We start from the raw sequence: 24,669 nt of genomic DNA, 5'->3' as shown, positions 1-24,669 counted from the left end.
TTAAGCGCTGCCGCCTGTGGGAAGCTAGCTTTGGTTGTGTAGACTCCCCACACTCAGTGTACCATGCTGAGACAGGATTTCAGTAGTCAGGTCTGTGGGTTTGACAGGGCGGGGGGACCGTGGCCGCTCTGCTCACAGGAAATCTGAGGAAGCTCCTTTACTCCAGCCATGAGTCTGGAGTGGCTGCCGACTGGCTGCTGCGCCAGCTACCCCATCTGGCATCGGTCTAGGCAGGCTGAGACAGGCAAGACCGGGGCCTCAGATGGCTGCAGGGAAGGGGGAGGCAGCGGCAATGGTGGAGGGGCCAGGATCCAGCTGAGAGGGTTGGACACTGAAGAGCTGAAAGGCAGCCTGGTGGTCCTGTACGCACCTGCTGGAAACTCCTGTCTGCTCAGACTGGTGGGACATGGATGAATGGATTGATGGATGGCAGAGAGCAGAGTGCTGATGTTGTGTCCTCTGCTGCTTTACAGTCTCATATTGAAATGAACTGAATGTGTTAAAGACATGAAGGTCTGTTGTGGGCTGGATTTATCCAGGTTTTGTAGCTGGCTGTTCAGTTTCAGGAAGTAATCTTTGGGACTAAGATTTAATGAATTCACACTTCACTCAGGATCAGTCATGTGACTGTAGTCTTGTCATTATGACTGCTGTACTTGTTCACATTGAACCAAAACAAAGTCGTCATGATGCTGCACCAGAGTGTGATCTTAGATCAAAATCAGAACAGTGTGGGTGTCCCACCGGCTCTGTGAAGAACAGCAGTCGTGATGTTATGGCTAAAGTCACCGTGTGTGTGTGTGTGTGGTTGTGTGGGTGTGTGTTGTGTTGTAGGAGACATTTTGAAGAGTGTGTTTGTGATGCTCACAGCTGTCAAAGCTTTGTAGGTCAGTTCAGACAGGATTCAGCTCATTTATAAATCCATGTAACAGACATAGGACATGGCTTCATTATAATGTACTCACTTATTTTACAGCAATTTAGGGTCCTTATTCTGTGTGTGTTTGTGTGTTTGTGTGTGTTACTGTGTATTATTGTGTATTACTGTGTGTTAGTTGTGTATCACTGCATTTTACTGTGTGTTACTGTGTATTATGGCGTATTACTTTGTGTTACTATGTGTTAGCTGTGTATTACTATGTTAGCTGTGGGTTAGCTGTGTATTATTGTGTATTACTGTGTGTTTCTGTGTGTTAGCTGTGTATCACTGTATGTTACTGTGTGTTACTGTGTATTATTGTGTATTACAGTGTGTTACTATGTGTTAGCAGTGTATTACTGTGTGTTACTGTGTGTTAATGTGTGTTCGCTATATATTACTGTGTGTTACTGTGTGTTAGCTGTGTATTACTGTGTTAGCTGTGTGTTACTCTGTCAGCTGTTTCTTACTGTGTTAACTGTGTGTTAGTTGTGTATTACTGTGTTAGCTGTGTGTTACTGTGTATTATTGTGTGTTACTATGTGTTACTGTGTGTTAGGAAGCTTTGATGTGATAAATTTTCCTCAATGACTTTTATGAATTGAGTTAATCAAGTTTCTTGAGGAAACATTTCAACCCTACACAGTGCCCTCTACTGGCCATGATAGTTGTGGCGGGAGCAGAGGAGGAAACCTGTTGGAGCCTGGTGTTTGCTCCATGACCTTAGCCATTTGGTTATTGTTGTAACCATGACAACAAAGGTTGTGTAACCTTAAGTCATTATTTTAACCTGAACTTCCCTTAAACCTGATCCAATTGTAACCATTAGCATGTGATTATAACAAATGATGTAATCTGCTGATGAGCTGTCTGCAGCTGCAGCTGTGGTCGTGTAAACAGTCGTCGTCTGTTACTTTAAGGGTCTGTATCATTCATTTACAGTGGCCATTAAATGTGGACTGGTCAAATCCCGTCAGGCTCAGGTTGGGTCCTGTCAGGTCCTGTTGGGCTCAGGTTGTGTCCTCTCAGGTCCCATCAGATCCCGTTAGGCTCAGGTTGGGTCCCTTCAGGTCCCATCAGGTCCTTTTGGGCTCAGGTTGGGTCCCATCAGGTTGTGTCAGATCCCGTTGGGCTCAGGTTGGGATCTGTCAGGTCCTGTTGGGCTCATGTTGGGTTCCGTCAGGTCCTGTTGGGCTCAGGTTGGGTTCCATTAGGTCCTGTCAGGCTCAGGTTGGGTCCCATCAGGTCCAATCAGGTCCGTTGGGCTCAGGACGGGTCCTGTCAGGTTTTGTTGGGCTCAAGTTGGGTGCTCTCTGTTTTTTTTCTCTAGAGGGTACCCACCCTCTAAACTCACAGTAGTCAGCTCTGAGTTCCTCAGAGACACTGTATGGTTTTCTTCTTCAGGCATCAATGATGAAGGTCGGTGAAGGGCGGCATCAAAGTCATCTGAGCAGAATACAGTGTCGTTTACAGTGCCTCCTGACTCTAACTGGTTGCTGCACCTCTCTGGAGGTTATGACAATGGAACTAGGCAGAATGAAGGGAAACAAAACTGAAAAAAAGAAAGAAAAAGTCCTCATGACAACCTCCTCCTTCTCTTCCTCCCTCAGTTTTCCCTCCTCTCCTCCTCTGTTGTCTCTCAATCACCGCTCGTTAGAAGCAGCTGAAGTTGGGCAGAGCTGCCTGACTCCATCAGTGTCATCAGGGCTGTGTGTGTGTGTGTGTATGTGTGTGTGTGTGTGTGAGAGTGTGAGAGGGGGTGATGAGGTGGAAAGGGATGAGGGCAGATGTCTGCTGGAATAGTTGTCCAATTAAAATTACACACCAGCCCTGCAGTCAGGACAACACACAGGCTGCTGTTATTGACATGATACTGACTGAGGTCACACACACATGTCCTGGTCCTCTGGTGTGTGTGTGTATGTGTGTGTGTGTGTATGTTATGCAGGTTGTTGGTAATGCAGAGCTTTGTTTCACTGGTTCACTTGCTCATGATAATTAATTAATTAATTCATTCATTCATTCTGGTTGTCAGTGCTAAGATGTTGGCTTAACACAGCTTAAGTGAGAGGTCAGAGGTAAAACACTGTACCTGGTGTTCTGGTGAAATCCTCTGTCAGATAATTTAATATCACAGTATTTATCTTGTAAAATTTGAGGGAACTTTGTTTATGGTAGAAAGGTCTCTTCTTGTTAATACAGCTAATTCAATCCAGTTGAATGGTCTCAGAATTTTGGACTCATAAAGATCCAGTGTCCCATGAAACACCTGATGACCTGATCAGTGATGTAACAACAGTGTGTTCAGAGTTGTCAGAGGAAGAATCAGTTATGATTCTTTAATAAATGTAGAGTGAATCATCATTAATAAATGAAAGAGGCCCTGTCTGTTTATAGATTATTGGATGATGACATTTACTGATGGAGTGTTTGTTAACCCTGTTTTGTGTGTGTGTGTGTGTGTGTGTGTGTGTGTGTGTGTTTGTCTCCACAGAGCTCAGGGATGGAGGAGATGGTCTGGGAGCAGTACACCGTCACTCTGCAGCGGGTGAGTTCATCATAACTGATCAGTGAACCTGATCCAGGATCAGAACCTCCGGTGGTCTCAGTCCAGTGTCTGATGCGTCTGAACATGTGGCTGGAACTGAACCACTGGACTGACAGTATAGACTTCACCATGACAACTTAAAGATGGAGGATAGATGTTTTACTGTTCATCTAACTGTCCATCACATTGTCCACTTCACTGTCTATCACACTGTCCACTTCACTGTCCATCACACGGCCCATCACACTGCCCATCACACTGTCTACTTCACTATCCACTGTCCATCACACTGTCCATCACACTGTCTATTTCACTGTCCACTTCACTGTCCATCACATTGTCCACCACACTGTCCACTTCACTGTCCATCACATTGTCCACCTCATTGTTCACCACACTGTCCACTTCACTGTCCATCACACTGTCCACCCTGAACTCCTTCTGTCGGTCTGAAGTCTTGTTAATAACCAGGATAAAATGTGGAGCAGGTCTGGCTCAACTAGGACACTGAGGTCTAGGATCCACCTTGAATATATAAAACTACATAGAATCTTCACCAATGGACTCAATGACCCTAGTCTCTGCTGGACCACATAACAACAATGCTGCAATATAAAAATAGACCTGCCTGACTCCAACTAACCCTCCCTCAGGCTGCCTCTCCTCACTGAACTCTGTAGTCAATAGACTGTATTGGAAAGACCACAGCCCGACAGAGAGCAGAACCACCAACATCTGAAACTGAAACACTGTCTCTCAGAGATAAGGTCTGTATATAGCTAATGTCACACAGTGAATAAGATTTTGAAGGAGTTTCATGTGTTTGACAGTGTTCAACACTGCACTAATGTTCATGAGAAAGCTCATGGCAACTAAACTTAAAGCTTTATGGTTATTTTTAACCAACCTTTGGTTAAGCTAAGGGGAAAGATTCCTGTCTTCAGTAAATACTGAATAAAAGTCAACACTTACTTGAGGCATTGCAATGGACATTTTCTCAGTCTATACTTCACCCGAACCACCATCGCTCCCTGTCCTGAGCCTTAGCAAAGTCCTTAGTCACGTAAACCTCCTGTGTAACCAAGATGCAAACTCCAGTCCATGCATCACCACCATCCATCATCATCCATCCATCATCAGCCATTATCACCATCTATCATCATCCATCCAGCATCACCATCCATCATCATCATCATTATCATCATCATCATCATCCATCCATGATCATCATCCATCATCACCATCCATCATTATCCATCTATCATCATTCATCCAGCATCACCATCCATCATCATCCATCATCACCATCCATTGTCATCCATCATCATCATTATCATCACCATCCATCATTGTCATCCATCATCATCCATAATCATCATGATCATCACCCATCATCCATCATCATCATCCATTATTATTATCATCATCCATCATCATCATCCATTATTATTATCATCATCCATCATCGTCATCCATCCATCATCGTCATCCATCATCACCATCCATTGTCATCCATCATCATCATGATCATCACCATCCATCATTGTCATCCATCATCATCCATAATCATCATGATCATCATGATCATCATCCATCATCATCATGATCATCACCCATCATCCATCATCATCATCCATTATTATTATTATCATCCATCATCGTCATCCATCTATCATCTATCATCATCATCTATCATCATCATCCATCCATCATCATCCATCATCATCAGTCATTCATTTATCCACAACCACAATCTATCATATTTCCACCACTAGTCAGCTGTGTGTATCTCACTGAGTTGTAGTTTCTGGCTCCATCAGCTTCTATCAGTGGCTGTTTACAGTCTTCAGTGTTTCTAACCCAGCTCATTGTCTCTAGATTTGGAAACTTGTTTTCAAACAGACTGGGTATAAACTTGGTCCAGGTCTGGACTGTGTCTGGATGACAGGCCGGGGGCTCACCTCTTGTGACAGACACTGTACTGAGTCACCCTGGTTTCCTGCAGGAAGAGGAGGGGCTTTAATACCCTGAGCCTTACCTCCATTACAGCAAATAAACTACTGTGATTATGTGAATAATTATTACTGTGAGAGAGAAGTCATCAGTAATGAGTGGGCCTGTCAATCGATTCAAATATTTAATCGCGATTAATTGCATGAGTGTCCATAGGTCACTCGCAATTAATTGCAAATTAATCACACATTTTTTTATGTTTTCTAAATGTACCTTAACAAGATATTTTTAGAAGTTTCTATTACTTTATCAAAATGGGAGTGGATAAATATGCTTGCTTTATGCAAATGTATGTTTATTATTATTGCAACAATCCAAAACAATGACAAATACTGTCCAGAATATTCTCCAGAGTAACCTCAAAGGTTCTGCATGCAGGCTTTGAAGCTGAACTTGCCATTCAAAAGACCCTTTTCTTTATCCATTTCTGCTTGAGAAGGTTTATAGAAATAAACCTTGCCATCCACAACATTACTGCTGCGTCACTTCCTGATTTCCCGAACTATGGGGATGGCCCGAAAGTCATAATCACAGAACATGTGTGCTTTAATCGCATTCTTTTGGGTTTAGTCCTTGCTGCAGCAGTGTGGGTTCAAATCCAGCCTGTGGCCCTGTGCTGTCATCCTCTCTCTCTCTGACTGTAAGAGAGGCAACAGCCTGAAAAAATAACTTAAAAGGGAAAGATATTCTGTCTCTTCTAACCTCCTCTTTGATCATTTTACAGTGAATCAGCTGAAATTTCAGCTCAGTCTTTGTCTTTAACCGATGTGTTTGATTTTGTCAGATGATGTCACAGTTATAAAACAGGATTTGACCAGAGGTGGTCCACACAGATTTTAGGTTTTGACCTGGTCTTGTTTATGTAATGAAGACATATGATGAGTGAAATAATCAGTCAACACCATGACACAGTGTTTCCAACTGCAGTGAACCAATGACAGTCTCATAAAAACAGATTCAGACAGCCAGGGATTCATACATCATAGAACCCAAGGAACCAATCCTGTCAGCTTGTGGGGATGGGGGCAGGGTTAAATACACCTGAAACCTTGTTAGTACAGAGAGCCAGAGTTAGCATTAGCACAACCACTAACACTGTGTCAGCCACTGCCAGTTACAAGCTAACAAACAACATCAACAAATAAAAGATGCTATCTACACTAACCGTTCTGGTCCGTCTGCTAGTCTCTGATTCTGGTCTCAACAGACTCCTCATCTGAGTCTGGGTCTGACTGAGGCTCAAACATGTGGCTGAGTCTCTCTGATGTTTCCTCCTCTCACCATCTTGATACTCTCTGCTCTTTCACCTGGACACCTGGACACCTGGAGGAAGCAGGTGGTGGGTGGAGCCAAGGTCTGATCCAGGTCTCTCAATCATCTCTCAGTCAGAGTAGATGAGCTTCAGACCAGTTTTTATGATGTTCAACTAAAAATGAATCATAGCAGAGGATTTTACAAAGTTTAAAACACGTCTGGGGAAAGTTTAAAATGCCATAACTTCCTGTGGAAGTAAACCACAGCAGCTCAGACTCAGTTTGACTCAGTGTTGTTGTCAGAGGTCCTGTATTGAATCACTGTGTTCACTGCCGGGCCTCTTTCTCCACAGGACTCTAAGATGGGTTTTGGTATCGCTGTGTCAGGTGGCCGTGACAACCCCAACTCGGAGAACGGTGAGACGTCAATCATCGTGTCAGACGTGCTGCAGGGAGGACCAGCTGATGGATTACTGTTGTAAGTTTGTCAAACAGTGACCATTATCCTCTTCAGCAGAAATGCCTCAATGGAGCGAGTCCTGATGAAACTGTCCAGCCCACAGCCTAAGCTCTACTAAAGGTGCTCCTGCTGCTTTGGAGCTTTCCTGATGTCCAACATGAATGACATCATGAATGCTTCTACTGCTGTCTGTACCACACAGCTGAGCTAGCTGTTAGCTGTTAGCTGTTAACTGAGCTCATTATAAATGTTCCCCAGACAGTTCGTCCTGCATCAGTGTGTTAAAGTGTTTTCTAGTAAAACAACTGAACAGAAGAACCAGAGAAAACCACAGTTCATTACCCCTCACATTATCTGCCCTGATGAGCCAGAGGTCAGAGGTCAAACACTGATTCAGGCTTAGTGGAATTAAAATGTCACACAGACTATTTCATTGGTTTCACTGTTGACTGTCTTTTATTATTTGTGTGTGTGTGTTTTTTGTGCAGTGAGAACGATCGTGTCATTCAGGTCAACTCCACCCCCATGGACAACGTGCCTCACTCCTTTGCTGTGCAGTCGCTGCGTAAATGTGGCAAAGTGGCCAAAATAGTGAGTAAGACCCACACACAGTAAAGACACACAGTATGTCTGTGTGTGTGTGTGTGTGTGTTTCTGTGTGTATGTGTCTCTATGTCTGTTTGTGTGTGTTTGTGTGTGTGTGTTTGTGTGTTTGTGTCTGTTTCTCTCTGTGTGTGTGTGTGTGTGTGTGTGTGTTTGTGTTTGTGTGTGTGTGTGTGTGTGTATGTATGTGTGTATCTGTGTGTCTGTGTTTGTGTTTGTGTTTGTCTCTGTGTGTGCATAAGTTCTCTGCTACACAGTTAAATATAAAGCCAGACATGTGGAGTGACCCTGAATCTGATGACATCATCACGTCATGATATCATGAATCAGCTGCATCTTCTCTCAGCGTCAGAAATAGAAACTGTTGAGTTTAAAGCAGTTTGTGTTTTTAAACATCTCTGACTGATCTCAGTCTGGATCTGTGGCTCAGTTATGTTCTCCGGCTCCTCTGATTGGTCTACGGAGCGATGTCAGACAGGATCAGCTGATCCGGCTCCTTTGAATTAAAAGTTGTTCTGTGTCTTTTTTCCTCTGTCAGACCGTGAAGAGACCGCGGAAGGTGGCAGTTCATTCCCTGAAGCAGCCCCCCTCCCCAAGTGGAGACAGCTGGGAATACACCCCCTCCACCCACTACTACGATGCCGACAACGACAACGGCTGGTACCGTGACGAAGGCCGCGACCACACCTCTGACAGCAAAGGATACCTGGACCCCGAGTACAGAGGAGGGCGGGACTACAACCAGAGAGGGGGGAGTCGTGGGAGGAGCCAGGAGAGGACCTCGCCCAGCCCGGACAGATCCAGGAGGGATGCCAGCCGGGAACGGGCCCTGGACACCAGTGCAGACCGCCAGAGGTACCGCAGCCGAGGACGCAGCCCTGGGGACAGCTACCACATGGGGGACAAGTATGAGCGAGGAGAAGGAGGTGGAGGAAAAGGAGGGAGGTATAGAAGCAGGGACCAGCTCAATGACAACCCTCCATCCCCAGAACCTTCCAGAGAACTGGAGCCACTGGAGAAACCTGTGAACATCCTGCTGGTGAAGAACAGGCCCAGTGAAGGTAAAACACTCCTGACCTCTCCTGACGTTCACAGAAACACAACCATCCTGGTTTACTTTGTTTATACACCTATCTGAACCTGTCTGAGAGAGGACTGAGGACAAGGCTGCTGTCATGGACTGAGTTGGACAGTGTAGGACCATGTAGGACTGTATAGGACTGAGTTGGACATTGTAGGATAATGTTGGACATTATAGGATAATGTAGGACTTTGTAGGACAGGATAGGATAGTGTAGGACTGTGCTGGACTTTGCAGGACTGTATAGGACATTGTAGAACAGTGTAGGACTGAGTTGGACATTATAGGACAGTGTAGGGCAGTGTAGGACTGTCGGACTGTGTAGGACTGTGTAGGAGTGATTTGGACATTGTAGGACTGTGTAGGACTGAGTTGGACTTTGCAGGACTGTAAAGGACATTGTAGGACAGTGTTGGACTTTGCAGAACAGTGTAGGACAGTGCAGGATTGTGCAGGACAGTGTAGGACTGTGTAGGACTGTTTTTGACAGTATCGGACTGAGTTGGACATTGTAGGACTGTGCAGGACAGTATAGGACAGTGTAGGACAGGGTAGGACTGTGTGGGACAGTGTAGGATTGAGTTGGACATTCATCTGTCTATCTGTCTATCTAGTACACTGTTAAAAAGGTTTTTTTTAAAGTTCAATGAAAACGTGGTGCTTCCAAAGTCAATTAATAATCATGATCTCAATATTGATCTGTGATCTGAAATCTTCTCTACCTTGAGACTGCTCGTCTGTACAAGGCCTCTGCTATAGATGTGTGTAGTGTAAACTGTGTAGTTTGTGCATCCGTGTGTGTTTCAGGTTTTTATTCCTCCACACTATTGACACAAGAGTCCTCCTGTTTTCATGAAACCATGAAGGTGATTTTCTTCAGATCTGACACAAACATTTATCGGGACTTAATGATGAACTGATTTGAATTTCAAAGGTCAAAAGTTACAGTGACATCACTTTTTCAGGTCATAACTCGTGAATTCATTCACTAATTACAACACAATTTAACTCTAATGTCTGTTAAGATAAAATGAAGTGATGACATTTTATATCCAAAAGTCAAAGGTCAACTTCACTGTGACATCATCATGTTCTGCAGAAGAACCTGTGGTCATTATTCAACACTGTGACCATGTTTCCTGTTGGTGGAGAAAACAACAGGAGGAAGTGATGTAGGTAGTCATCAGTCAGCTGATCCTCAGCTTATGTCAAAATAGAGAATCTGCTCCCACCTGAAGACACTTATTATACTTTTATCCACGCTGAGAGTGGATGACAGACACACATTGAAGTTTGCTCATGGACATAAAGAACAGTATCGTCTGCATAAAGGCATGTTTTTCAATTGTCTGCTGTGACAGAAGTAAACACCAATGGGCCTGAAGTTGAACCTTGTGGTACTTTTAATCTTGGATGTGTGTGTGTGTGTGTGTGTGTGTGTGTGTTTGTAGAGTACGGTCTGCGTCTGGGGAGTCAGATCTTTATCAAACAGATGACCAGCACTGGTCTTGCTGCGAAGGATGGGAATCTGCAGGAGGGAGACATCATTCTCAAGGTGCTCACACACTCACTGACAGTGCAGCCACATAATCACTGGTCAGTCATCAGTGGCTGTAACCCTCTAAGATACAATACTCATGAGGGACCAGTTAAAGTAGCAGTTAAAGACAGTTAAAGGAAACACACACACACACTATGTTTTGCTTTTTTTCCCCTTATGAAACACTGGAAACTCTCATCATCTAACACTTTCAGAGGAAAGAGTTGAAGAAGAATTCATGTCCATGTCACCCGAGATGTCACCTGTGGTGGTGGAGATAGAGATTTTGGTGCTCACGCTCCAGGAGCACTGGAAACCACTGATGAAGCATTTATTTGAATTATAGCTCAGTAATAATAAAAAAAATAATTAGTATTGATATTAAAAAGCTGATGACTGGATTCAACATCAGACAGGTTTTTACTGAACAAACTAATGGTGTCAGGACAGTTTGGACAGTACCCAATGTCCATAACAAAATACGATAGAACAACACACTTTTATCTACACATGAAACACAACTACAATAACAGCAACAACAATGACAACAACAGCCTCATGGAGATCAGGTTTCTGTCCAATACAACAACTACACACAACAGATAACTGAGGTGTGTGTGTGTGTGTGCAGATCAATGGGACAGTGACAGAGAACCTCTCTCTGCATGATGCTGGGAAGCTGATAGAGAAGTCCAGAGGGAAGCTGCAGCTGGTGGTCCAGAGAGACTGCCGCCAGATCCTTGTCCGCATCCCCCCCCTGGCAGACTCTGACTCTGATAATGACGGTGAGTCACTGAGTGCTCGGCCCCACATGTGCAGTTAGTGTTGGTGAAGGCAGGACTGCTAGAACAGGTCTGAAGTGTACTTGGTTCTCTTGATCCTTCAGAGAATCAGATATAATGATAACTAATGACATCACATCACCTGCAGCAAGTACAGTCCACCTGGACCAGACCACCTAACTGACTAAAGCCTGTGTGTGACATATGGCCAGGTCTGGGTCAGACTCAGTTTATTGATTGAAGGGAGAGTCAGGATGAATCAGGTGTTAATCCCTGTCAGGTACAAACAGGTGTGTAACATCATCATCAGATGTGCTCCAGCTGTAGAGGCTGAGGTGTGCATCCAGAACTCTCTCTCTCTCTCTCTCTCCATCAGTAACAATGATTCCTGTAATCACAGTAGTGTATTTGCTGTAATGGAGGCAGGGCTCAATATATTGAAGCTCCTCCTCTTCCTGCAGTTCCTGAGCAGCTGGAAACCAGAGCAGCTCAGTAGACTGTCTGTAACAAGAGGTGTAGACCTGAGCCCCTGGTCTGCATCTACACAGAGTCCAGACCTGGACCAGGTTTATACCCAGTGTGTCTGTAAATCTAGAGAGACTTAGCTGAGCTGGTGTAAAGACCATCAGTCATCATCAGTCAGTTGTGTTTCAGCCAAAAATACATGAAGAAAAATACAAATCCTTAGTTTTGCACTCAGCTGCTGGAATAATTTCTCTGAAGAATATAACTGCTGGATCATAGGCCATTCATTTATTTCAATAATAAATACATTAAATAAAGATAGTGATTAGTCACTAGTATAAATGATTATTATATTATTGCTTTATTTTTTAAAAGTATTTTTTTATGAAAGTACAAATCTAACTACTGTAGAAATGTTTTAATGACAAAGTTAATGTAAGTTAGTTATTCTCATGACACACTTAAGCCTCCACACTGCGCACAGTGTGCTAATGTTTCCTCAGTTGTAACATGTAGATCAGCTCCATGTCTGACAGTTAAAAATATCTGAAACTCAGTGGTCTTGAGTTTCTTCTTGCAGCTGCTCAGTCACCATCGTTTGGTCAGGGTGGGGTGTCACCAGCAGGTCAGGGTCTGGTCTGGTCTGGTCTGGACCTCACTGAGGACTGAAATAGCCCTGGTGTTGAAATCTGAGCAGAAACTGATGGTATTGATTTGAAAGTTCTGATCGATCAGAAGCGATCACTGTAATGGCTCAGTGCCTCTCTGTCTGTGTTCTCTCTTCCAGATAATATGTCCTACTTTTAGATGAAGGAGCCCACCACACAACATGTGTGACAGTCTTTGTGTAACATGGCTGTGACACAACCTGAATAAGTTGTAAACTCTCACACTTCTCTTTATCCTGCTCTAAATCTTTAAAACCAGTCATTTCCTGAATAAATAAACACATTTAATCCAGATGTATTTGAGCTGTGTGATCATTAAGTGTAGCAGAAGACGTCTGTCTGTGTTGAATCAGAGGATGATGGTTTATTTTTGTGAACACAGAGCGTTGCATGACAGAGGTGGCTCACATTGTGGTAAGATGCTCGAGGACTTTTCAGTGTCATAACACATTAATGATACATCCTAACAGTGTAGACGTCGCTGTTTGTCTGTCCAGGTTCAGGAAAATCCTCAACTCTCGTCTGTCTGCTGCGTTTCCCTCTCACAGACACATGACATCACACTGACATCATACCTGGCCGCTCACATACACACTGCTGGATGTTGTGTGATACTGGGATTCAGCTGTAGAGGAGGGAAAATGATCTGAGACTGTTCCATATCAAGTTGATTTAAGTTTGTAGTGAAGAGCTGATCACACACAGTGTGTGTCTGTGTGTGTTTAGTTGTGTCTGTTTCTGAATATCCTGTTCACAGCTTCATGACTGTAAAACTGACACAGTCAGTCACACAAACACACAGACTGAGTCACACAAAGACACAGACTGCCTCACACAAACACACAGACTGACATTAGCTAACATTAGCTAACATTAGCCACCACATGATCAGTGAAACCTGTGAGTTTTACTGTTTGAGATTCTTCTCAGCAGCTTTTAAGATGTGTAACCTGACACCTCAGACAGGTGAGCTCAGTGTTGTCTCATAGGTTGTGTCAGGTGAATCCCAGCTGGTACACAGACTGGAGGGTCAGAGGTAGTCCACATCCTAAATCAGCAGCGTCAGTCAGCCCTGCCCAGACCCAAAGAGGTCTGGATCGGACTGCCCTGGACTAATCCTCAGAGTTACCGTGTCACAGCTTCTGTCTGCTGCATCATTGCACCTCCCACTGTTTCCTTTAATCTGGATTAAAGTAACAGTTTAACTGAGTCCAATTCAACATTAAAGACACAGATTCATTTCATCATCAACTGAACATTTAACATTTAACTGATGTTTGTTCACACAGTTTTTGAAAAACATTTAAACAGCAGCACCTTCAGTTTTCACCCCTGAGCCCAGTCCACAGTCCATAGCCCAGTCCACAGTCCAGTTCACAGTCCACCTTCCAGTACAGTACAACAGAGATACTCTCTGACTAACAGCTACAGCTTCAGTCTCTGTCATGAGTCATTGACATGAATCATCAGTTTGCTCAGGTTGTCTTTGTGCTGCTCTGGTCCAACATTTAAAGTGTGAAGCTGGATTTATCTGATCTGAAGCTGGACAGGTGGTGAGGCCTTTAAATGTGAGCACAGGTTGTTAGACGCTTAATCCTCAACAGGAATTACTTTCTTCTATCTTTAGTTTGTGACCAGAGGTTGAGAAGTCTTTCTCCATTTGTTCAACTACTTGTTTAATTTCAAATATTTTCAAATGTTTCAGTAAAAAGTGACACTTGAAGAGAGGTTGGTTAGGATGGTGGGGGGTGGGGTGGGGGATCCACAGCTGGATAAACCAGACCACCTCACCATCCCTCCAGGGTCAGGATCTGGTTCTGAATGACTGATGTTTCTTAAACACGATCAGGTTTGACACATCATCCTCACTCTTCTCTTTTTCTGTCTCTCTTACCCCCCACCCCACCCCCAACCCCCGGGTTCAGCTTTGCATGCAGTATGTCTCTCTAACCTTAATCTAACTAATCAACACTCTCTAGATGTCACATGGTGAAATAGGGCTGTGCCAGACCCCCAGTTAACCTGACCATAGCTGTAGAAGAAAGACACAGATGATCATGAGGGATGAAACGATCCTGTCAACGGGGTTTGTCACAGCGTGGTTTTTCATTGCTGCTCTTGTATTTTCTCTCTTTTCTCTTGTCCTCTCACCTCCTGTTTCTGGTTTGAACCTTTAACCCCCCACCCAACCCCCCCAGCCAGTCTGATGGATAAAAGCAGCCGAATCAAAGACTCTGTCACCCACGTTCACTTCAAATGAAAAAATCACATTGACTGAATGAAAGCAGGCGGTCTCTGTGGAGAGCAGTGCGGTCCATGTGTTAGCACTTTCCACCCACTCGTGTCTGGATTATAAAGCAGTGTGTAAGCTCCCATGAGACCTGAGCTGTCCTGAAACTGACTTTTCAGAAACTGCCTCATGGGTCCATAGAAAGCATTTCTTCAAACTTTCAAGAATCAAGTTTTTTTTCAGTCTTGAAGTTATACTTGAAGTTATAATCCTTAAGATATAAAGTCTGTCACTAGAGGACCATTTCTTAATAAGACTTATGGCCAGCAACTTTAAGTCAGGAAGTTTGGAAACCTCTGGGCCACAAACTTCTGCATATAACTTCACCAGGTGTTTGAACACCAGACAATCCCTCTGGGATTGTAGTCTGGGTCTGACAATGGTCCAGGAGGCATCTTAATCAGACTGCCCCTTTTAAGTTGAAGGTGCTCCAAGCTCCTCCTCATCCTGAAGGCATCTCTATGCTTCAGACATAGTGCTGATCAGATTGAATGTGTGCAGCACTGTGTGAAAATGTTTTACAGGCTAAGCCAGCTGACTTTCTGCTGACTTCCTTTTGACTTCCTGCTGACTATTTTCTGACTTCCTGCTGACTATTTTCTGACTTCCTGCTGACTTCCTGCTGACTCTCAAAGGAGTTTTAAATCAAAAGCAACTGGACTTGGTTATTTGTCTAGGAAGACGTTTCACCTCTCATCCAAGAGGCTTCATCAGTTTTTTCTCGCACCTGGGACCAGTCCCAACCTGGTCCTAGACAAATGGTTATTTGTCCTTCCTAGACAAATAACCAAGTCCATTTGCTTTTGATTTAAAACTCCTTTGACATACTATGACCTGGACAAATGGGAATATTCACAGGCTTCCTGCTGACTATCTTCTGACTTCCTGCTGACTTCCTACTGACTATCTTCTGACTTATTGCTGATTTACTGCTGATTTCTGCTGACTTCCTGCTGATTTCTGCTGACTTCCTGCTGACTTTCACATCACACAGGTAGTGATGAAATGTGATGGACTAATCACTTCATAATTTTGTCTGGGAAATTACATATTTGTGGACAGTGGTCACCTGCAGCTGTGACTATGGACACTGTTGTGTCATGTTCTTACGTTGTTAGGACTTGGTGGAGTCACCTAACCAACCAAGACTGAAGTCTTAAGGATTATAACTGTTCTGTATTGGAACCATTGTTAATCATTATCATGTGGAAGCTGATTTTCACTGCTCTGATATGGATAGAGACCAATGTCTGTCTGGAAGCAGGAGATCAATCTGAAAACATTTACATAATTATTTTCTGTCTCTCTCTGAATTCAGTGTGTTTGAGTGAAAGCTGCTTTTATCTTGTGTATCAATGGTTCCAGAGTTTGTCCTCATAACTCAGACAAACTCCTCTGTCCCATGGGGTAATCAGCTGGCTTCCCGAGGTTAGCGTTCTCTGGTGGTGGTGGTGGTCTTGCAATTTTGGTGGAGGGATGTAGCCTGGAAGAAGCCTTTGTGTCTAACTGTCTGTCTGTCTGTCTGCCAGACATGTCAGAGATGGAGTCGTACCATTCCTATTCTCCCCCAGAGGAGAGGAGGTCCCGCCAATCTGACCTGTCCTCTCACTCCTCCAATGACAGAAACAATCTCAGGTAGGAGGGATGGAGCTGGGAGGGAGGAGGTGAAAGAAAAATCTCAACTGATGTTCAACCTGCTCATGTAGACTTGTGACTGAACTTGGATGTGTTGTCATGGCAACCTGATCTCCTAGAGGAGGATGCTGTGACAAACTCTTTAAAGCTTTTTGGTTAATCTCAGGAAAAGATGCTGGTTTTGGTTTTGGTTGTGTCTGATGTCACTGAGAGCTGTTTCTGTATAAAACCACACCAGGATTTTTCCCTGATCTGAACCAGGAGCTGGACCATAAACAGTTTAATAACTGGAGTCACTACAGGTGAAGACTAAACGGATCATCAAGCTGTGGTGATCAGTCAGGGTCAGGGTCCTGAAAATGTGTGTGTGGTCTGGCTGTAATCTACAGGAGGTGGTTGTGTTCCTGTGTACTCAGTTGTGATGGGTCAGGGGGTCAGGTAATGCATGATGCCAACGAGTGACCTCACAACATATGTAAGACAAGAATATATTTGTGTGTCTGTGTCCGTGTGTGTGTGTGTAACAGGGAAGAACCCATGACAACAGCCATGATGTCAGCCATGGCCTCCCCATTCAGAATTCCTGAAGACCCCCATGCCTCAGCTGACACCCACCTCATAGAGGAGCCTCCAGGTAATGAACCACCTCAGTAACATTTACACACACACACACACACGCACACACGAACCTGCTGGACTGAATATAAGACAATCCCTCATTTTTACTTTTTGGTGTTAAGAGATAACACAGAGCCGGGGGGGGGGGGGGGGGGGTCTCAGTACAGTATTAGTATTAGTATATAGAGTTTTAGCTCTGTGTTTAGTCCCCACAGTAGAGAGGTCAGTGGAGGACAAAGGTGGACAGTAGAGAGGTCAGTAGAGGAAAGAGGTGAACAGTAGAAGACAGTAGAGGACAGCAGAAGACAGTAGCGGACAGTAGAGGGCAGCAGAGGGCAGTGAAGGCTGTGTCTAGCTGCAGTTTTCTCAGTGGGTTCATGTCTTTGATGGTAACCTGTATGATGATGAACATCCGGTAACCCAGATGTGTCTCTAATGAACCTGTAGGTGATCACAGGTCAATAAACCACTAATTGATCTGTGGTCAGACTGAACTGACTCTGTCCCATCTCTCTCTTTCTCTCTCTCAGTTAAAGTTTGCCTCTTTGTTTGTGTCCACATCTTCAGTCTAACCTTTAACCTTACTGTCCTGACCTGTTGTTGTCAGCCGTCACATTGACAACAGTCTGACTCTGTTATCTACAGTTGCTGTAACCACCACACCCAAGATTCTGCTGCGACCAAGTCCAGAGGATGAAAAAATCTACGGGTGAGTTTCTCTCTCTCTGTTTTTTTATTTTTCACAGACTGACTGCCCTCACACTGAATACACAGAGGTAAAGGATCAGAGGGTTCTCTGTAGCTGGGTACTGCCTCTGTTTTGGTTTGTGAGCTGCTGTTTTAGGTCTCCGGTTTGTAATTTGTCTGTTGCCATCTTGGTATTTTGAAACCAGAAGAAACCATATTTGGAGGAGAAGGTGGAGCTGAGGAGGAGCAAGGGGTGGATCTGACCTGCTCTATATCTATACTGATTGTCAGGCAGGTCGCCGTGTTTGGTACAGTCTGTCAGTCACATGGTAGTCCTGCCCTAATGCATCCCCTGCTTTGTGGTCTATTTTCCTCTAAATGGAGCATGATTTAAAAAATGAACATCATGTTGTGTTGAAGAAGACTTGAAACTAGAGACTGAGACCATAAACTCATTAGGAAACATTTACTGAGGTAATAAATCAAGTAAGAAGTCGAGACATTTTCACATAGACTTCAATACAATAGACTTCTTTTTACAACCTTTTCAGACCCAGAGTCTACATCCAGGTTTAGAGACAGTCTGTGTGTTTCATGTGTGAGTCTGGATGTTAAATCATTGATGATCTGGTTTGAGTCTGGTTCTGGAGCAGCTGCAGCTTGTATTGTATTGCGTGTTGTATTGAAGAGGAACACATGACGTCCTGTCTGTCACATGGATGATGATCATGATGAATAATATCTAAAATAATAATATCTAAATAATCTAAATCCAGTCAGTCCATCAGGTCACAGGTGTAAACACACAGAACTGTAACTACAATAGAGACCAGATCTGTATGGGTCTGTTGTTAGTAAACCTGGACCATGTCTCATGGTGGGCTGGTCTCTCCCCCTGCAGACCGAATACGGTGATGGTGAACTTCCAGAAGGGGGACAGTGTTGGGCTGAGGCTGGCAGGAGGAAACGATGTTGGCATCTTCATCGCCGGTGTTCAAGAGGGCAGTCCTGCTGAGGAGGAGGGGCTGCGCATCGGAGACCAGATCTTAAAGGTGCTAGTCCAGACAGGACTTAGTTCACATTACAGTGTAAATGTGAGTCCACAGAAACACGTGTGTGTCATCTGGACAGGAAACAGTGAACTTTTTGTTGTGTTGTGTGGCAGGTGAACAACGTGGACTTTCAGGGCGTAGTGAGAGAAGAAGCAGTTCTCTTCCTGTTGGAGATTCCTAAAGGGGATGTGGTCACCATCCTGGCCCAGAGCAAACCTGATGGTAACAAGACACACATGACACAACTGGTCTTCATCAGAGGATGAGTCTGACCTTCAGTCTGTGTAACATACATGTGACATCATCAGTCTGTCATACAGATCAAACACATCTACTGTAACTGATCCTCCCCACGAACACACATACACACACACATACACACACACCATCCCTGATACCAACTCAAGCACCAAGTCTGGATTAATCCGCCACTGAAAATAGACCCTAACCAGTTTACAGTTTGATAAACGTGGTGAGCAGCTGTTGAAGGAGATCACTGAGTTCATGTTTGTGAGGTGATCTTCAGCAGTAAAGTTGAGAGCAGGAGGTGACATGACCACACCTCCTCTACCTGAGCCTGTATGTGTTGAAAGTGTTAATCCCAGAACACACTGTGACCTCCCACAATGCTCAGTTAGCTGTCTCACACACACCTGTCTCTCTCTCACTGATGTGTCCATGTCATGATGCAGACACCAGCTCACCCCCTCAAGGCTATCAGACTGGATCAGGTTTTGTTCAGCCTACCATGACACACATGCACCCACACAGATTACAGTAAAATATTAAGACGTGGTAAAATCTGGGGACAGGAAGAAAGTCTGGGGACATCTGGTGGATGGATGGAGAATGCCAGGTCTGTGAGACAAAGGGACAAACATGGTCTGGGCGAGCAGGGGCTGAGGGGCCCGGGAGACTGAGGAGCCAATTGTGACAGTTCATACGTTCAGACGTGGCTCAGGTCTGACATATTAAAGGCAGAGATTTACACATCATTGAATTAATGAATGAATTTTTATGTCAAGTAAGTGGTTTATTTATATTTATAGAACAAACATCACTGAATGATTTACATGAAAAGACAAAAACACAACAATTAAAGACACAAGAAGAGAAGTGAAGAGGAGGAGGGTTCACCAGGTGAGGAGGAGACACACCTGCTGCAGCAGCTGCTCATGACATCATCAGTGATAACATATAGAAACAGCATGAGCTGTTAGCTGTGTTCACACCTGCTGTCAGGTACAGCTGCTGACTGAAACATGATTCAAGAAGTGTGTGGACTCTTTGTTGACCTGTTGCTTCCTCCAGTCTCCAAGGTGTCTCCAAAGATTTGAGGAAGAAGGACACAACCTCACACATAACTCACCACAACACGTCCTCCTGTCAGCTTCCAGTTTCAGCTGAGCGAACTGGCTGCTGTGTCCTTTACATGAATCACACAAATCAACGACACTAATGATGAAAGTGGAATCAACAGTCTTATCTGTCCACCAGACAGAGATGGAAAACTGTCAAACTATGAGTTTGTTTAAGGTTGTTGGATGAGTTTTATCAGTGTGATTAAACCAGACTGAATATTTGCTGCAGCTGAAACTACAGTGTGGAGTTAGCCCCCGGCAGCAGTGGATTGTTGCCAGTGTGACTGTTAGTCCTTTTGGGTCAGTGTTTGTCAGACCAAACGTATCAAATCAGGAGGCCTCAGCAGCCTGTGAAGTGTATTTCCATACAACAGTCAAATGTGCAATTTGTTTTGATTGTGAAAATAAAATGGAAATTTGAGCATGGAAGTTTATTCCTGACCTTCAGCAACAGTAACACAACAATCTAAGATCAAAGGTCCACACACTAATATGGTTGAGCTTTCAACTGCACCTCATGGTCTTTATTCTGCAGATGGAAAGGACTCACATACAGGGAAGTGGCGGGGGGTGGTGGGGGTGGTAGTGACCATTATGTCAGTTTAAGACAGCTCCAAAACTGGAGGAGGTCAGGAGGACATGGACATCCAAAATATTAGTCCAGTTGTAGGGGACTATTTTCAGCGGCAGATGAATCCACATCTGGAGATGTAGTGAGGACTGAGATGTGGGTTGCATGGATGGATTTTCTATTCACCATTATCTTACTTTTTTAATGTCTCCTTATCTCTCATGTGTTTGTGTATCCAGTTTATAATGACATCTTGGTGTCGGGGCGTGGAGACTCCTTCTTCATCCGGACCCACTTTGAGTATGAGAAAGAGACTCCTCAGAGCTTGGCCTTCAGCCGAGGGGACATCTTCAAGGTGGTGGACACCCTGTATGACGGCAAGCTTGGCAACTGGCTGGCAATCCGCGTTGGGAAGGACAAGCAGTTGCTGGAGAAGGGCATCATCCCCAACAAGAGCAGGTAGGGTCATCAGCTGGTCCCATGACACTGTGTCCCTCAGAGTCTTAAGATGTGGCCGTGAGTTCTTTATTCAAAGCACACAGACAGAACTCGTCCTCTCCTCATCATCATCATCATCATCATCATCATCATCATCATCAGTTTCCAATCTCCAAAAGACCAGGGACAGTATGGTGTCACATCACCATGACAGCACACACAGTCATGACATCACCATGACATTACAGCAACACAATGTTACCATGACACCACACACAGTCACAACCTCATGATGACACTACACAGTCAAAACGTCACCATGACACAACAGCAACACAACGTCACCATGACACCACACACATTCACAACGTCACATGACACTACACACAGTCACAACCTCACTATGACACCACAGTAACACGTTACCATGAAACCACAGCAATACAACGTTACCATGACACCACACACAGTCACGTCACCATGACACCACAGAAACACAACCGCACCATGACACCACACACAATCACAACATCACCATGACACCACACAGTCACAATGTCACCATGACACCACAGCAACACAACCTCACCATGACACCACACTCAATCACAACCTCACTATGACACCACAGCAACACAACGTCATTATGACACCACACACAATCACGTCACATGACACCACAGCAACACAACCTCACCATGACACCACACACAATCACAATTTCACCATGACACCACAGCAACACAACCTCACCATGACACCACACAAAATGACAACCTCACCACGACACCACACTCAATCACAACCTCACTTTGACACCACAGCAACACAACATCATTATGACACCACACACAATCACGTCATCATGACACCACAGCAACAAAACCTCACCATGACACCACACACAATCACAATTTCACCATGACACCACAGCAACATAACCTCACCATGACACCACACAGAATCACATCACCCTGACACCACAGCAACACAACCTCACCATGACACCACACACAGTCACAACCTGCCATGACACCTAACACAGTCACAATGTCACCATGACATCACAGCAAAACGACATCACCATGACATCACACCATAATGTCTCCTGCTGTCAGCACCAGGTGAGTCAAAGACTAACAAACAAGAAAACTAAACACTCTGGATCGGTCAGCTAGGTATTTGTGCAAAGGCCATCAGAGGTCAACAAAGTCCGCAGCTCCGTCACTTAATCTGTATCACACTGTTAAAGATGTGTGGGTGTTAGACAGATTCACTGCAATAACATCACACTGACACAGGGTCACATGTCTCAGGTGAAGGTGTGGTATGGTGATACCACATGTTCACACCAGGACACAGGTGTGTCTGCTGTCAAAGGCCCACATTTATCAGATATAGTCAGGTTTGTTTCTACAGCCCTTTTTAAAGGATGAGTCAAAGAGTGGATCACAGCAAACATGACTGACAGGTGTCTACAGGTGTCCATGGGTGTGGAGAGATGAACACCTGGAACACTCTTTAGGTCTTTGGACTAATGGATGTCCTCTGTGTCAGATCAGCTGATGGACATGTGTGACAGGTTCCGTCCTCTGTCCTCTCAGTGTTTACAACTGAAGAGATCTCTGTGCTCCTATTGGTGGTTTGTCTCGTGGTCCACTGCTCCCTGCTGGTCTGGACTGAACTGTTCTGGACTCAGGTTGCAGGTTGTGTGATGATGGGTGTGTCTGGTCCCTGTCAGGGCGGAGCAGATGTCCAGTGTCCAGAGCTCTCAGAGAACAGCTGTAGGAGACAGAGCGGACTTCTGGAGGCTGAGAGGACAACGCTCAGGGAAGAGGAAGGAGTTGAGGAAGAGCAGAGACACCCTGAGCAGTCACACACTGAGCACCCGCTTCCCAGCCTACGAACGAGTGGTGCTCAGAGAGGGTGGGTCATCCGTCTGTCTGTCTGTCTGCCTGCCTGTCTGTCTGCTTGCCTGTCTGTCTGTCTGTCTGCCTGCCTGCCTGCCTGTCTCTGTCTGTCTGCCTCTTATCTATCTATCTATCTATCTATCTATCTATCTATCTATCTATCTATCTGCCTTCCTGCCTGCCTGCCTGTCTGTCTGTCTGTCTGTCTGTCTGCCTCTTTATCTATCTATCTGCTTGTCTGTCTGTCTGTCTGTCTGCCTCTTTATCTATCTGTCTGTCTGTCTGTCTGTCTGTCTGTCTGTCAGGACCTGTTTTCACAAACCTTTTCAGAATAAAAGCCTCTCCTCAGTGTCTGATTTAAATACTGGTCCTGTCCATCCTGATTTCAGGACTCCTCATGTTTCTGACTCAGACTAATTCACAAAGACACTCAGAGCTAAAAGTAGAACCTGAGTCTGGAAGAATCAGAACTAGTGGAGAGGATCCTGACTCACTGAGACCAGATCACAGAGAATCATAAAGGACTGTGGTCCCCTCTCTGTAGAACCTACATCATAGAATAGTTCATATGGTTCCCTTCAGATGTTCTCCAGCTCCAGAGAAATGAAGCAGCAGCATCAGGTCGACCCAGTGTGATTAGAGCCAGAGATGGAACCATGTAAAAATGACTGAACCATCACAAGACGAGGACGTTTCTGTGAACAGGAGAAACATCACGTCTTGAATGTCCTGGTGGTCCTGATGTTCTTGGTGGTCCTGGTGGTCCAGATCACACAGGTTGTGTTGGTACTGATGGTACTGATGATCTTGATGGTCCTGGTGGTCCTGGTGGTCTTGATGGTCCTGATAACATAGCTTGTGTTGTTCCTGATGATCCTGATGGTCTTGATGGTCCTTGTGGTCCTGATGGTCCTGATCACACAGGTTGTGTTGATGCTGGTGGTCGTGGTGGTCCTGATGGTCCTGGTGGTCCTGATCACACAGGTTGTGTTGTTGTTCCAGTTGTAGACGTTGTCGTAAAGTGGATCTACACATGGTTCATGATGTTAGTGGGAGGGGCCTGAGGTAGCTGCTTGACAAGATCATGTTCATCATGTGTGTCACTGTGAGGGACGGTGGGTATCACACCTCCCTCCCCCCACAGCTGGGACCACAGCTGCATCACCACAGGTACAACAGGTGGATCACAGCCTCTCAGTCAGGGTCAGTCAGGTTTTCATTCTTTTATTATTTAAGTTTTTATTGTAAATTAAATTCTCCAGGTCGACACAGAGCTGATCAGACTGATGAGAATAATAACTGAATTTGGATCTCAGTCTGTGCCCAGGAGTTTTTGTTGGTCTCTTTGTTGGCAGCTTTGTGAACAGGATTTAAAGAAAACTTTTCTGATCCACAGTTCTGTTCTGTGGGGTTCTGGTCTGCAGTAGTACACAGGGTTGTGGAGATGGTTTACAGAGGCTACACCCTAATGTCTGGGTGCCAGATTTTTATGGTCCTCTGGGGTCTTGTTGAATCCAGACCTCCAGGGGTAGAGGACCTGAGTACCTGGATCACGTCTGTTGATGTTGGCCTGTAAGTGACAAGACATGTCAGTGTGTTAGAGTCTTTAGCATCTAGTTTTCATCTACTCAGTTTCAGACCACTGTCCTCTGTGTGCTTGCAGCTGGTTTCCGGCGTCCTGTGGTTCTGTTCGGCCCCATCGCTGATGCTGCTACGGAGAGGCTGGCCTCCGAGATCCCAGACCAGTTTGTTGTAGCCAGTGAGTGTGTGTGCGT

At 44.8% G+C, this 24,669-nt stretch overlaps 1 protein-coding gene across 8 annotated transcripts in view; it reads left to right on the top strand.

Moving 5' to 3' along the window:
- The window catches only part of tjp2b (tight junction protein 2b (zona occludens 2)), a 64,265-nt gene that overhangs the window by 28,487 nt on the left and 11,109 nt on the right, over positions 1 to 24,669 (top strand). For 5 of the 8 annotated variants that reach the window (XM_071481748.1, XM_071481750.1, XM_071481751.1 and 2 more), the window contains 14 exons: positions 3,414 to 3,467; positions 7,087 to 7,211; positions 7,682 to 7,784; positions 8,335 to 8,857; positions 10,329 to 10,432; positions 11,049 to 11,202; positions 16,152 to 16,257; positions 16,785 to 16,891; positions 17,521 to 17,584; positions 18,464 to 18,614; positions 18,728 to 18,836; positions 20,786 to 21,005; positions 22,726 to 22,910; positions 24,558 to 24,653. In XM_071481748.1, coding sequence (XP_071337849.1) covers positions 3,414 to 3,467; positions 7,087 to 7,211; positions 7,682 to 7,784; positions 8,335 to 8,857; positions 10,329 to 10,432; positions 11,049 to 11,202; positions 16,152 to 16,257; positions 16,785 to 16,891; positions 17,521 to 17,584; positions 18,464 to 18,614; positions 18,728 to 18,836; positions 20,786 to 21,005; positions 22,726 to 22,910; positions 24,558 to 24,653 — 2,101 coding nt within the window. Of the gene's footprint in view, positions 1 to 312; positions 400 to 3,413; positions 3,468 to 7,086; positions 7,212 to 7,681; positions 7,785 to 8,334; positions 8,858 to 10,328; positions 10,433 to 11,048; positions 11,203 to 12,451; positions 12,627 to 16,151; positions 16,258 to 16,784; positions 16,892 to 17,520; positions 17,585 to 18,463; positions 18,615 to 18,727; positions 18,837 to 20,785; positions 21,006 to 22,725; positions 22,911 to 24,557; positions 24,654 to 24,669 lie in introns of those variants that run through there. The other 3 variants (XM_071481754.1, XM_071481753.1, XM_071481746.1) reach the window with 2 other exon arrangements.

Source organism: Trachinotus anak, unplaced genomic scaffold, assembly GCF_046630095.1.
Source record: "Trachinotus anak isolate AG129_WGS33_773 ecotype Australia unplaced genomic scaffold, CSIRO_AGI_Tana_v1 ptg000008l, whole genome shotgun sequence".
In the NCBI taxonomy this organism is placed as follows: Eukaryota; Metazoa; Chordata; class Actinopteri; order Carangiformes; family Carangidae; genus Trachinotus; species Trachinotus anak.
Note: the sequence above shows the minus strand (reverse complement) of the source record. Positions and strands in the feature narration are given on the sequence as shown.